Here is a 15,639-nt window from a genome sequence, read left to right on the forward strand (position 1 = left end):
TGCGCTAATGGCAGTACTTCAATTAGACACGGTTTCAGCACTTGCAATCAGTATACTCAAATTAGCAATAAAACACAAGATGTCTTACTAATGCATTTTCAGATTAATTTCTATGAGTTCTGTCAATTATGTCAATCAGACAGGAAGTACATAATCGCTCAGAAATGTGATTTCTGTAAAGACCGATTCTCCACCATTAATGGCTTTGCGTTACATTTCTTCTCAGCTGATGTACATTAGTGTTACAGATGAAATGCTATAATAACTTTTACAGTTTGCATACAATGTTATGAGAGCAAATAAATGGACTGATCAGCTTTTAAAAGGAGGAGAAACACGTGCTCTATGTGTCCACTGTCGCCTTTGGCTTTTGTCTTGCTTAGTCGTGGACATTTAATTTAATTAAATGATGGGGTGGTGGTGGCGCAATGGATAAGACACATGCCTTTGGTGTGAGAGACCCGGGTTCGAATCCACTGTGAGACACCAATGTGTCCCTGAGCAAGACACTTAACCCCTAGTTGCTCCAGAGGCGTGCGACCTCTGACATATATAGCAATTGTAAGTCGCTTTGGATAAAAGCATCAGCTAAATGAATAAATGTAAAATGTAAATGTAATATTCAACAATATTATTGATCTCCTGCATTGACACCATTATATGAGAACTGAACTGAGCTGGATGATGACATCACGGTTTACTCCAGAGCGGCTATATATATATAACTGAACTAGATTAATAACTTTTTTACAACAAAAATGAACCATCACTGAACTTACTTGAGCTGGACTGTGACGCTGGAAACAAAATTGTTGCATTATTTTCCTGTTATCTCTGTAAAGCTGCTTTGAAACACTCTGTGTTGTGAAAAGCTCTATATAAATAAAGCTGTCTTGACCTGTCTGTGTGTGTCAGCGGGTCAGCTGGCGGGAAACTCCTCAGTGGAGATCTATCGGCAGGTCCTGCTGTCCGGCTGCCGGTGTGTGGAGCTCGACTGCTGGAAGGGTCGGACCGACGAGGAGCCGCTCATCACACACGGCTTCACCATGACCTCCGAGATCTCCTTCAAGGTACACTGACAGACCATAGCCGTGTTTCCCGTCGGGCCGTGCGAGCCGGGCTTTAAACGGGCGGGCGGGGCTGGTAGCCTCGAACCTGGAGCAGCGAGAACAAAACCTGCTGCGTTTCCACCGTCGGGCTGAAGCTCTGCAGGCTTCACTAAAACACACCCGTAACACACCTCTCTGGAACAACGGCACACACACATCATTTCACCAACTAATGGAAGTTTTATCAGAAAACTAATCAGAAAGAATCACTGGAAACTTGCAAGATCGTAAAACGAACATGATAAAAGCGACCGTTTGCTGGCATTTTTGTTGTTTACTTAAAGATTTAAAATCCAAACATCAATGTTTTACCACAGGTTTACAATAAAAAGTGATACATTGATCATAATTAATTAACTTGTGTCAAGATTGCACATTAGTCACACACAAATAAAGTGGTTTACCGTTACTTCACAAAAGAAAGGACGTACTTGTTCAGTCGCGTCTGTTTCTGTTTATTTGCAGTCACAGGACAGTGTGTTTAACTCACATTCAGAAAGAAGGATCATTTCTACACATACGCCACCAACAATACGAGCTGAGGAGCTTCAGCATGGAAGCTCTCGAAAAGTTCATTTTATGACAGATGCGGAGCTAAATATGGATATCAGACAGTCCGGTATAAAGAGACGAGACAGATCAAATAAAAACATGATTGTGATAGCCTATGATTTGTCTGATTTCTTCAAGCGATCATATTTACCATGTTTACTATGCGCACATAGTCTTTTGCATCGCGTATAGATATGTCTGCCTTATACGGTGATCAGAATCCACATCGGATCACAAACAGAAGGCATTCAAACATGAAAGTGAGTTTTGAGCTAAATGATGTTAAAGTGTTTAATGCTGATGTTAGCTGGTATAGGGAATCATCAGGTCGTCTCCAGACTCTGGTGAACTCCTCCTCTGTTCGTGACCGCTCCTCAAACCCCATCATGCAGTCAGGAAGGAGCTTTAGCAACAGAATGTGGAGGATTATGGGAAGACGACATGAAACAGGCAGATGTTTGACTCAGGACTAATGATCATTCAGGTCACGTCAGAATGATCGTGTTTCGGTGTTAAGCACATCAACGCCACCATCAGGTTATAATGTTGAAGGCAAATGGTTATTGATTCGAATCAGTTTCCTGCGATGGACTGGTGTGTTTCCCTGGGAATGGGACAGACTCCAGCCTCCCGCGACACTAGAGAGGAAAAACTATGGAGAAAAGATGGATAGAATAAGCCAGGGTTTGTACAGTTCAGTTTGTACACTTATGATGAAGAACAGTGATGAAGTTAGCCAGAACACACTAGTCCTTTATCTGGTGTATGAAGAGACAGATCAAACACAGAACAATAATCAGTTACACACCTCATTTTTTTTCAGTTGTGACTGTCCTTCAGTTGTGGTGTTTTCCCATCATGTTTTAAAGGCACGTGTCCTGTTTTCAGGAGGTGATTGAGGCCATAGCGGAGAGTGCCTTCAAGACATCCCCGTTCCCCGTCATCCTGTCCTTCGAGAACCACGTCGACTCGTGAGTGCCGAAGCTCTTCCACGTCATTCCTGCTCTCAGAACAACATAAACGCTCAGAGTAATGAGAGCGTTACTCTCAGGATGCTCTTATAGTTCATGTTCACAGCTTATAAATCACACTACAAATGCAGAATGTTTTCTGTAGAGGATAGAATTTAAAGTTTGTACAGTGTAAAATCATAATGTTTATGGAGAATCCTGATAAAACTCTGATGTTCCTCAAACGTTGTGCTCAGGGTTTGTTCTGTTTATGCTTTATACTGTAGATACTTTCATTCTTCTGTGTGTGTCTCAGTCCCAAACAGCAGGCGAAGATGGCAGAGTATTGTAGATCAATATTTGGGGATGCGTTACTGACAGACCAACTGGAGAAATACCCTGTGAGTGATAAACACACACACACACACACACACACATTCACTCTGAACTGGTCCTTTAAAAACTACAATATCAACTGTTTTCACAGTGTTTGTAATCTGTGAGTTTGATCATTCACGATCATTTCTTGTGATTCTTTTTCTTGTTTTCCTCCTTCCATCCTTCCTTTCCTCCTTCCATCCTTCCTTTCCTCTCATCACACGTTATTAAAGCTGGTAAACATCACGTCCCTCATGAGTAACTTGGAAACCCCAACTGTTAGCTTTTTTCAAAGCTTCTAACCCACGATGCGCGTCTGTGAAAGTAAAGTGTTTTCCTGGTTTTCTGGTGTTCAGCTGGAGGCCGGAGTTCCTCTGCCGAGTCCAGTGGATCTGATGGGGAAAATCCTCATCAAAAACAAGAAGAATTCCCACAAAACTGACGGCAGTGGCAAGAAGAAGCTGACAGAGCAAACGTCTAGCGCCTGCAGTGACACGTCCAGTGTGTGTGAGCCCTCGTCTCCCAGCGCAGGTGTGTGTGTGTGTGTGAGCCCTCCTCTCCCAGCGCAGGTGTGTGTGTGTGTGTGTGTGTGTGTGCGAGTGAACACTCGTCTCCCATCGCAGGTGTGTATGTGTGTGTGTGTGTGTGTGTTAGGGTTAGGGTTAGGGTTAGGGTTAGGGTTAGGGTTAGGGTTAGGGTTGTTTGTCTCTCGCTGCCACTGAGTTTCAAGTGCACAAGTTAGTTTTGCATTTAATATATCATGAAAAGAGCAGCAAAAGTCAAGGCACGAAATTTGAATTTGCAGTGACAGATTTGAGAAGTTGCAAGTGCATAATTGAGGTTGTACCGCAAGTGTGAATGTAAGAATAAGTGCAAATATATATTACAAGTTTGTGTCTGCCATTGTATTGCTCTGAATGACATTTTACACATTTGTGACGACTTGTCTGCAGCTTCAAATTCAGAATCCAGGTTTGTGACTATTGTGTGCGAGTGCGAATCTCAATATTCAACTTCAGATTTTTATTTTACAGGTTTTCACACTGGAGCTGTGAGTGTAAATTGTAGCGTACAAGTACGAATATTTATTGTACAAGTTCTCAAATTCACACCTACGTGTTCTCGAGTTTTGCTTCTCTTTTACCTTCATACTGGTGAAGCTGAAACTCCAGTCGTGTCTGTGTTGTGTTACACTGAATGAAAACCCTATAGCGGTGTGTGTGTTTAGGCTCGACTCACACGGAGACAGAGGCTCATGCAGACGGGACAGAGAGAGGAGACAGGAGAGTCCCAGGCATCAAGTCCAGCGGCTCCATATCACATAACACAGGTCTGGCTGATCACAGAGGTTTGATTGAGTGTGAAGTGGGGTAAATTGAGCCGCGCTCCTCACACTGAGTGACATTTGTCCATCAGGTGAAGCGGATGCAGACAGCGATGTGGAGGATGAGAACGATTACAGAAAAAAGTCCATTGATGAGGTCAGTGTCATTAGTGTTTTAAAGATGTTCACACACTGAAAGGGTTACTTGAGGAGACTCTCATATTCACTCCGAATCTTAAAACTAGAAGCACATGATCTGCTTTACACTCAGTTTGCAATGGTGAATCAAACTTTCAGCAAAACTCTGAACACAGTTCATTACACACATCATCCATACTAACAACTCTTGTGTTTCATTATAAAACACTGCTGTTTCACGAGTTCACACTTACATATAATTTTGAGGGAGTAAGATTAATGCGTATTTGGCGTGCTGTCTGGAGGGAGGGCTCCGAGCTCGGAATTCAGCCCGAACCCAGAGTACTCCCCCCGCATGTAAGTGTTTAGAACTAGAAGTGTGGAGAAGGGGTGGTGGGGGGATGCTGCAAACTGTCAATGGATCGAGGTAAGACTGCTGAGTCTATATATACCCTCTTATCATTGATTGCTGAGTGCTCTCCACTCGTGTTAATTCTCTGAACGTGCTCCTCCCGAACTTAGTTAATAAAACTTCATTTAAATACAACAATCATTTACTGATGTTCACTTCTCTACTGTGTGTGTGTTGAGTGTGCCATCTGGTGGTGTTTAAGTGCAGTGCAGCGCAGCCTCAGATCTCAGTAGATCTTCTCTGGCCTCAGTAGATCTTCTCTGGCCTCAGTAGATCTTCTCTGGTCTCAGTAGATCTTCTCAGATCTCAGTAGATCTTTTCTGGTCTCAGTAGATCTTCTCAGACCTCAGTAGATCTTCTCTGGCCTCAGTAGATCTTCTCTGGTCTCAGTAGATCTTCTCAGATCTCAGTAGATCTTCTCTGGCCTCAGTAGATCTTCTCTGGTCTCAGTAGATCTTCTCAGATCTCAGTAGATCTTCTCTGGCCTCAGTAGATCTTCTCTGGTCTCAGTAGATCTTCTCTGGTCTCAGTAGATCTTCTCAGATCTCAGTAGATCTTTTCTGGTCTCAGTAGATCTTCTCAGACCTCAGTAGATCTTCTCTGGTCTCAGTAGATCTTCTCAGATCTCAGTAGATCTTTTCTGGTCTCAGTAGATCTTCTCAGACCTCAGTAGATCTTCTCAGGTCTCAGTAGATCTTCTCAGGCCTCAGTAGATCTTCTCTGGTCTCAGTAGATCTTCTCAGATCTCAGTAGATCTTTTCTGGTCTCAGTAGATCTTCTCAGACCTCAGTAGATCTTCTCTGGTCTCAGTAGATCTTCTCAGATCTCAGTAGATCTTTTCTGGTCTCAGTAGATCTTCTCAGACCTCAGTAGATCTTCTCAGGTCTCAGTAGATCTTCTCTGGCCTCAGTAGATCTTCTCTGGCCTCAGTAGATCTTCTCTGGTCTCAGTAGATCTTCTCTGGTCTCAGTAGATCTTTTCTGGTCTCAGTAGATCTTCTCAGACCTCAGTAGATCTTCTCTGGTCTCAGTAGATCTTCTCAGATCTCAGTAGATCTTTTCTGGCCTCAGTAGATCTTCTCTGGCCTCAGTAGATCTTCTCTGGTCTCAGTAGATCTTCTCTGGTCTCAGTAGATCTTCTCAGGCCTCAGTAGATCTTCTCTGGTCTCAGTAGATCTTTTCTGGTCTCAGTAGATCTTCTCAGACCTCAGTAGATCTTCTCTGGTCTCAGTAGATCTTCTCAGATCTCAGTAGATCTTTTCTGGTCTCAGTAGATCTTCTCAGACCTCAGTAGATCTTCTCAGGTCTCAGTAGATCTTCTCTGGCCTCAGTAGATCTTCTCTGGCCTCAGTAGATCTTCTCTTCTCAGGCCTCAGTAGATCTTCTCTGGTCTCAGTAGATCTTTTCTGGTCTCAGTAGATCTTCTCAGACCTCAGTAGATCTTCTCTGGTCTCAGTAGATCTTCTCAGATCTCAGTAGATCTTTTCTGGTCTCAGTAGATCTTCTCAGACCTCAGTAGATCTTCTCAGGTCTCAGTAGATCTTCTCTGGCCTCAGTAGATCTTCTCTGGTCTCAGTAGATCTTCTCAGACCTCAGTAGATCTTCTCAGGTCTCAGTAGATCTTCTCTGGCCTCAGTAGATCTTCTCTGGTCTCAGTAGATCTTCTCAGATCTCAGTAGATCTTCTCAGACCTCAGTAGATCTTCTCTGGTCTCAGTAGATCTTCTCAGATCTCAGTAGATCTTCTCTGGCCTCAGTAGATCTTCTCTGATCTCAGTAGATCTTCTCAGGTCTCAGTAGATCTTCTCTGGTCTCAGTAGATCTTCTCAGATCTCAGTAGATCTTCTCAGGTCTCAGTAGATCTTCTCTGGTCTCAGTAGATCTTCTCAGGTCTCAGTAGATCTTCTCTGGTCTCAGTAGTCTGAGGGTGTAGGACTCTCATCTGGTTCTACACGCAACATGATTTGATGCTCTCACAATGCTTTAAGTAAAGTAATATTAAAGAAATATTTTCATTTTAAATGGGATTTTATTCCTCTTTTACTTTTAAAACAGTTCTATTAATTTACTGGTTAATATTGCTTATTGTGACCACATATTATGAAAAGAACAATTCATAATTTTACTTAGTTGAAAATACATAATTATATGACGCATATTCTCATACAGTCACTGATTATGTACATTTTAGTTATATTGTGTGTGTGTGTGTGTGTGTGTGTGTGTGTGTGCAGGGGATGGCAGTGAATGAAGCCTTCGCCACAGAGGAGATGTCCAACTTAGTCAACTACGTTCAGCCTGTTAAATTCAACTCCTTCGAGGCGTGCAAAAGTAAGTCAAACTGTTCTTACGCCACAAGATGTTTTTCACTGTAAGATCTCTGTGTGTTACAGTTCACGACTGTGTTTGTTTTCCACAGAAACTGATCGAAGTTACGAAATGTCGTCGTTTGTGGAAACTAAAGCGCTGGAGCTGCTCAAGGAATCACCGGTGGAGTTCGTCGAGTATCTTTTATTTGCACTGAACTTTTGCTGGTCGGAGACTCTTTCAAATCAGAGTGTAATTTTGTGTTTAATTAAAGTTTTATACAGCGCTTTATACAACACATATTCTTTCAAATCAGCTTTGCAGTGATATACGGGACAAAAACAATTCAATTATGAATCGTATAATTTCATCTATCTTCTGTAGAAAACAGTGATGTCATCATCAGCTCAGTTCAGTTCTCATACAGCAGCGTCAGTTCAGTCAGATCAGTAATACTGTTGAATGTTAAGTTTCCCCGACTAATGATACTAGGGGTCATATACTGGATCTCATATGTACATCTGGCTTGTATAATATTCTTATTAGTGGCTCTGATTTTGCTTTCTCAGATCACAAACTCATAAACTTCAATATCTATATCATCACTGAAGAAAATGCTCACCTATCGTAAAATCAATTCTGTGAATCCATCGTCTTTCTCTGTTTCAATAAGGGCTCCAACCTTGTCAGAATGTTTACTATCTAACTGTCCGTCAGAAATCTGCTGTATTTACAATAATGCTTTTTCTCAAATCCTTGAGAGGCATGCTCCTGTTAAAAGTGGACTGGTTCCATCTACTCGTGCCTCACCCTGCTTCACTCCTGAACTACGAACGATGAACACCGAGGGTCGCCGCTTGAAAGACTATACAGGAAAACTGCACTCATTGTGCACTCTCTGGCCTTTAAAGAACATTTGCTCAACTACGTACAGCCCTCAACACTGCAAGACCCTCTTATTTCTCCTCTACCATGAGGAATTCCACGTGCAGACCCAAATCACTCTTTGCTATGGTTAACAAACTCACTAATCCACCACAACATGTTATTTCAGGCTCTGGGGTGTTTGTGAATAGCTTTTCCCAATTCTTTTCAGACAAATTGAAGTCAATCACTGAATCCATCACCAAAGACACCCCTCATACAAGTGACTCAAATGTTAATTTGATGTTATCTGATTCAGCTCACTCAACTCTCTCTCTGCTTTTACTCTGACTACTCCTGCTGCCGTAAGTGATCTAGTTGTGAAGACTAACTCCACATCATGCCGGCTTGATCCTACACCTGCTGTTCTGCTTAAGATGTGTGTCCTCGAGGTTGCAACCTTCATAACACATATGATAAACTGTAGTTTGGCTTCTGCCATTTTCCCAGCAGAATTAAAAATGGCTGCGGTGAGCCCCATTCTTAAAAAAAACAGGCCTTGACCATCTAAACATGGACAATTACAGGCCAATAATTTAACATTCTTGAGCAAAATCCTTGAAAAGGTTGTGGCTTCACAATCGCGATCATATTTCGATGTTAATGGTGTTTTTTAACCTTTTCAGTCAGGATTTCTTACATCTCATAGCACTGAAACTGCCCTTCTTCGGGTGGTTAACAACATTCTTTTGTCCATGGATTCAGGGTTAATAAACATCTTGATGCTTCTCGATCTAAGCTCTGCATTTGACACAGTCTGCCATGAAATACTTATCTCTTGGCTCTCTGATATCGGCATCACTGGTTCCGCTCTTTCCTGGCTCATCTCTTACATCAGCGACAGAAAGTACTATCTCACCACACAAGGGTATAGCTCTGACACTGCTCCGCTCACACGGTGTGTTCCTCAAGGTTCAGTTCTTGGCCCACTATTGTTCATCATCTATATATATCCACTTGGTGACATCATACGCAGGCATGGACTTCAATTTCATTGCTATGCTGATGACATTCAAATTTATCTGACCACCAGCTCTGATAGGGCATCCCTGCCCGACTCACTGCATGTATCAGGGACATCAAGCATGTAATGTCCCTGAATTTCCTCGAATTAAATAATAAAAAAACGAAGAAATTGGTAATTGGCTCTACTGCCTCAGTCAAAAGGATAGACCTGTTCATGTTAAGCCTTCGTCATCTATTCGTAACCTTGGTGTCTTAATCGACTCAACTCTGTCTTTTGACTCTCATATTTCTTCTCTTCGTAATATTTCACGTCTTCGATCTTCTCTCCCTCTAGCTGATGCTGAAACCTTAATTCATGCATTAATCACATCACGTCTGGATTATTGCAATGCTCTATATCTTGGTCTGCCCAAAAAACGTATTACAAGATTACAGTATGTTCAAAACTCAGCAGCAAGAGTTCTCTCCTCCACCAGGCGTTCTCTCACGCTACTCCTCTGCTTCACGACCTTCACTGGCTACCCGTGGCATCATGTATTCACTTTAAGGTATTACTTCTAAAGTTTAAGGCATTAAATGGTCTTGCACCTCCATATCTGTCTGATCTACTGTTCTCTTATACCGCCCTGCCCGGTCCCTTAGATCAGCTGAACTCGGTTTCTTGTCCATCCCTCGTTTCCGGTTGTCTACTTTAGGTGGAAGGTAATTTAGTGTTAATGCTCCTAAATTATGGAATCCACTCCCCCTTACACTTCGTAATATCTCATCTGTGGCTACATTCAAGACTCAGCTAAAAACATATCTATTTAACATGTATTTTGGATAATGTGACTATATGTGTCCTTATGTGATTGTAATGTGTGTGCGGGTGTGTAAATGTATTGTAATGTATAATGTAAAGCGACATTGAGCTATGGAAAGGCGCTATATAAATAAAACTTCTTCTTCTTCTTCTTCTTCTTCTTCTTCTTCTTCTTCTTCTTCTAATGAAGCCAGAGGTGTGTGGTAGATTTTTTCTTCTTTTGCACCTGACTTAAGTCTGGGTTGTCTACTAATCGACGTCCCTAAACGTCTCCTGATCGATTCATTTTGGTACTCAAAGTCACGAGTTTATAAACCTAGACATCCATCTAGTTTAATTTACCCTTTTGTTATATTCAGACATGATTCAGCCACACACACACACTGAGTTTTTTTTTTACCAAAAGGTTTGGAAACATGTAGGATTCAAAAGCATATGAATGTTATTCCGGCAAGAAAAATAAATGTTAGTTATGATTAATTAAAAACATCCATCACAGGCGACAGCGGCAGGAACACAAACCCTTGAGAGAAACCAGACTCAGTCGCTCAGTTCTCCTCTGGCCAACGAACCAACAATGTCATTATTGTATAATTTTATCCTTTGTTAGAGATTCTTAACTCCTTCACACAGGTATAATAAACTACAGCTGAGCAGAATTTATCCCAAAGGAACGCGAGTCGACTCCTCGAACTACATGCCTCAAGTCTTCTGGAACGCCGGTTGTCAGCTCGTGGCTCTGAACTTCCAGACCATCGGTAGCTTGCGTTCAGTTCCTTCAGATGTGTGTGTCTGTGTGTCTCTGGCTCAGATGTGTGTGTCTGTGTGTCTCTGGCTCAGATGTGTGTGTCTGTTTGTTTCTGGCTCAGATGTGTGTGTCTGTGTGTTTCTGGCTCAGATGTGTGTGTCTGTGTGTCTCTGGCTCAGATGTGTGTGTCTGTGTGTCTCTGGCTCAGATGTGTGTGTCTGTTTGTTTCTGGCTCAGATGTGTGTGTCTGTGTGTTTCTGGCTCAGATGTGTGTGTCTGTGTGTCTCTGGCTCAGATGTGTGTGTGTCTGTGTGTCTCTGGTTCAGATGTGTGTGTCTGTGTGTCTCTGGCTCAGATGTGTGTGTCTGTGTGTCTCTGGTTCAGATGTGTGTGTCTGTGTGTCTCTGGCTCAGATGTGTGTGTGTCTGTGTGTCTCTGGCTCAGATGTGTGTGTCTGTGTGTCTCTGGCTCAGATGTGTGTGTCTGTGTGTCTCTGGTTCAGATGTGTGTGTCTGTGTGTCTCTGGCTCAGATGTGTGTGTCTGTGTGTCTCTGGCTCAGATGTGTGTGTGTCTGTGTGTCTCTGGCTCAGATGTGTGTGTCTGTGTGTCTCTGGTTCAGATGTGTGTGTCTGTGTGTCTCTGGCTCAGATGTGTGTGTGTCTGTGTGTCTCTGGCTCAGATGTGTGTGTCTGTGTGTCTCTGGCTCAGATGTGTGTGTCTGTGTGTTTCTGGTTCAGATGTGTGTGTCTGTGTGTCTCTGGCTCAGATGTGTGTGTCTGTGTGTCTCTGGCTCAGATGTGTGTGTCTGTGTGAATCACCTGCTTGACTAAAGTTGATATCTGTCGTGCTCCTCTTTAACTCAGTGAGGACGACTGAGATTTGCCGGCTGTCAGGATGAGCTTTTATAGTGTCACGCTCTCCTGACCAGTATTGGGGAAAGTTACTTTTAAAAGTAATGCATTACAATATTGTGTTATTCCCCAAAAAAGTAACTAATTCTGTTACTTTATTACATTTCATGAAAATTAAATTTCGCGTAATGCGAAAAGTAATGCAATACGTTACTTTTGCGCTGCCTTTTCTCACCTGGGCTGGGCTTGCTTGTTTGTTTTTTAATAACAAAATTTTTTATTTTATTTTTGGTAAATGTTAAGGCTCTTTTACACCAAAAGTGAAATGAATAATCCTCAGGCTGAAGGAAATGCATATTTACTCCTGTACAGTAGAGGTAGAGTACAGAGGAGATAGAGTACAGTAGTGTACAGTAGAGGTAGAGTACAGTAGAGTACAATAGAGTACAGTAGAGGTAGTGTACAGTAGAGTACAATAGAGGTAGAGTACAGTAGAGGTAGAGCACAGTAGAGTACAATAGAGGTAGAGTACAGTAGAGGTAGTGTACAGTAGTGTACAGTAGAAGTAGAGTACAGTAGAGTACAGTAGAGGGCGCCGCTCAAACAAACCTTTCTGCTTCTGTTCTGGATTAAAGAACAATAGGCTACAGGAGAAGGAAGTTCAACACTCTTATTTCTAAATCTAATCTAAAATCATTTTTGCTTATTAGTATGGTTGAATTAGATAATTGAAAGCCAGCAGCAAAGACATTGGTCAATAAAGTGAGATTAAATACATAAAGTATATTTGTGTAATTTAATATAGTTAATTATAAAAGTTTTGCGTAAAATTCTGAGATTGCATTTTGAAAAAGTAATGTGTTACTTTACTAGTTACTTGAAGAAGTAATCTGATTATGTAACTCAAGTTACTTTTAATGTGTTTCCCCCAACACTGCTCCTGCAGGGCAAACCAACAGTGATCTGAGTGTGTATGAGTGCGTAGTATAAAGCTTTCTTACGGCTCGGATGTTGTAGGTGGTGCAGCTCACACACTCACAAACACACTCACTCACACACTCACACACTCACAAACACACTCACTCACACACACACACACACACACACACACACACTCACTCATTCACTGTGTGTGTGTGTGTGTGTATTCGTCAGATCTTCCCATGCAGCTGAATCTGGGAATATTTGAGTACAATGGGAAATGTGGCTACAGACTGAAGCCGGAGTTCATGAGACGGACGGATAAGCAGTTTGACCCGTTCACACAGAGTACAGTCGACGGGATCGTAGCACACACACTGTCTGTGAAGGTGAGTGAGTGAGTGAGTGAGTGAGTGAGTGTGTGTGTGTGTATGAGTGAGTGAGTGAGTGAGTGAGTGTGTGTGTGAGTGTGTGTGTGTGTGTGTGTGTGTGTGTGAGTGAGTGTGTGTGAGTGAGTGTGTGAGTGTGTGTGTGTGTGTGTGACGTCTGGCTCTAATGTCTAACTAGTCAAGTCAAGTCACCTTTATTTATATAGCGCTTTTTTACAATATAGATTGTATCAAAGCAGCTTCACAGAGATAACATGAAAATAATACAACAAAGTTTGTTTCTAGAAGAAAATTGCGTCATCGTCCACCTTAAAGGTACAATATGTACGAATTTTGCATTAAAATATCCCAAAATCTCAAGGCCAGTGTTATATATTTTGTTAAGTTGATTACTTACAATATCCCAAATGTTTCCAACTATTTTTAAATCATGAGAAAATTGCGATTTTAACCAAGGAAACGGGGCGTTAGAGCAGGGGGGAGCTGGGAGTCGCCAGTCAATTGCGTCATATCCGCGTTACCCTCGGTTTCCGCTCGTACTGCGTGGAGTCCTGGACAAACGCGGAAGTTGTAGTTGTAGCGTCTATCAAGCAACAAACGTTAGCTTGTTTCGTGCTGTCGTTATGGAACACAATTATTCTTTACTGATTGCAGCTGGTTCTGTCGACTAAGCATGCTTAATTTTATATTTTCCAAATGTAGCATTCGGTAATAGTTATGTTTATGCAAGGAAAGTATTATTGCTTTAGGTTTGGGTTTAGTTTATTGACATTGTTTATCACGTCTGGTGTTTATGGCCATGTAAATAAATATAGCATGTGTTATACATAAAGATTCAGTATTTTGGCAAATGATGTGGGTATGTTCGAATGTACTTTTACAACAATTGTTTAGAACACGTAAAACTGCGCAGCGTTATCACAACAATGAATTCGACAAATACAGTAACATCTATGATAACTAATTTAGTATTAAACCTTACTTTTCTTGCTGTTAATTCATTTGAATGAAATAAAAGTGTGATAAGGTTCAAGAGTCTGGAAGGAAGAAGACGGGGTCGGCGTGACTGGGACTTTATTCAAATAAAACAAAACAAACAAAAGTTGCGCACAACGCGCATTCACCATGGCAACCACGACGGCACAAAACAGGTCAAAAATGAGAGCTCGGATCCACCGGTTTTCTTTCTCTGCGTCCAAATTTCTCTCCAGTCTCTCGTACGAGTCCTCTGTCTCTCTCTCGTTCCAGCACGGTCTCTCCACGCCAATAATACTGCAATAAGACACAGGTGTTCGTCATTTGCACTTGACCTACTTACGTCCCGCTCGTCTCGTTTCTATATCTCCCGTTACAGACCACGCTGAACCACGCCACCCCTTGCCACAAAAAGCATGTCATTAAACGCAACATTTATAAAAATAGAACTTAACCTCATCCATGAACATGATTATTCGGTTCCCGTCTGACTGATTTACATCCACGGTGGAGTTGAAAACAACAGTTCCCATCATTCCACGCTCCTTCACATCGTCATCAAGCTATGCCGTTGTTGTTGTTTGGAATGTAGCGCCCTCTAGCGGCTGAAAATGTTGCATATTGTACCTTTATGTAAGGCAGATCAATAATATTGTTGAATATTAAATGTCCCCAACTAAGCAAGCCAAAAGCCAAGGCAACAGTGGCAAGGAACCAAAACTCCATCAGTGACAGAATGGAGAAAACCTTGGGAGAAAACAGACTCAGTCGCTCAGTTCTCCTCTGGCCAATGAGCGAACAGTGTATGATTATGATTCAGGCAGCATTACAGGTCAGAGGTCAGATTGGATCAGAATATTATCCAGTTCCATCTGGTTGGAAGTCGGAGTCATCTCGCCGGTATGGAGACGAGTTTGTTGAGGATCAGTGCCGATGCTGTCGTGTCGATGAGGCCTTCACAGGGCTGATGAGGCTGGCACTTCAGGGATACGTCGTGGATGGGTCCAGGTGCAGGTCCACCATCTGATCTGGATACGGCCCGGATCCGGCTGACTTCTGTAAACCTCGGAATAAACAGAAAGACTAACATAAACGTAGATGCCATTCTTCTTATGATGTACATGTACATCCGGTGTTATACTAAGAGTTCCCGGTTCTGGCTGACCTAATCTATGCAGCCTAATAATCATTTAACTGATTTGAATAATAGAAATGTATAATGTTCTATATGAATGCCAGGTAAAAGAGATGTCTAGATTTAAACTGACAGAGTGTGTCTGCTTCCCGGACAATGTTAGGAAGACTGTTCCAAAGTTTAGGTGCTAAATAGGAAAAGGATCTACTGCCAGCAGACGATTTTGATATTCTAGGTATTATCAACTGGCCGGAATTCTGAGATCGCAATAGACGTGAAGGACTATAATGCGTTAAGAGCTCGCTCAAGTACTGCGGAGCTAAACCATTTAGTGCTTTGTAAGTAGTTAGCCATATATTAAAATTTATACAATGTTTAATAGGGAGCCAGTGCAGTGTTGACAGAACCGGGCTAATATGGTCATACTTCCTGGTTCTGGTAAGAACTCGAGCTGCTGCGTTTTGGACCAGCTGTAGTTTGTTTATTAAGCGTGCAGGGCAACCACCCATAATAGCATTACAGTAATCTAGCCTTGAGGTCATGAACGCATGAACTAACTGTTCCGCATTTTTCATTGAAAGCATATGCCGTAATTTAGATATATTTTTAAGATGGAAGAATGTGTTTTTACAGATACTAGACATGTGACTTTCAAAAGAAAGATTGGTATCAAAGATCACACCCAGGTTCCTAACCGACGACGAAGACTTGACAGAGCAGCCATCAAGTGTTATTCTGGGTTAATACGTGCAGAGGTTT

The 15,639-nt window shown here is 42.0% G+C and overlaps 1 protein-coding gene across 2 annotated transcripts in view; it reads left to right on the forward strand.

Moving 5' to 3' along the window:
* plcb1l (phospholipase C beta 1-like) overlaps positions 1–15,639 on the forward strand; it is a 163,922-nt gene that overhangs the window by 96,359 nt on the left and 51,924 nt on the right. For both annotated transcript variants that reach the window (XM_084432989.1, XM_084432990.1), the window contains exons 11-20: positions 916–1,070; positions 2,550–2,632; positions 2,928–3,012; positions 3,346–3,520; positions 4,218–4,319; positions 4,406–4,470; positions 7,096–7,192; positions 7,281–7,365; positions 10,494–10,618; positions 12,616–12,770. In XM_084432989.1, coding sequence (XP_084289115.1) covers positions 916–1,070; positions 2,550–2,632; positions 2,928–3,012; positions 3,346–3,520; positions 4,218–4,319; positions 4,406–4,470; positions 7,096–7,192; positions 7,281–7,365; positions 10,494–10,618; positions 12,616–12,770 — 1,127 coding nt within the window. The remainder of the gene's footprint in view (positions 1–915; positions 1,071–2,549; positions 2,633–2,927; positions 3,013–3,345; positions 3,521–4,217; positions 4,320–4,405; positions 4,471–7,095; positions 7,193–7,280; positions 7,366–10,493; positions 10,619–12,615; positions 12,771–15,639) is intronic.

The sequence above is a fragment of the Rutilus rutilus genome (assembly GCF_951802725.1).
Source record: "Rutilus rutilus genome assembly, chromosome: 15".
Taxonomy (NCBI): domain Eukaryota; kingdom Metazoa; phylum Chordata; class Actinopteri; order Cypriniformes; family Leuciscidae; genus Rutilus; species Rutilus rutilus.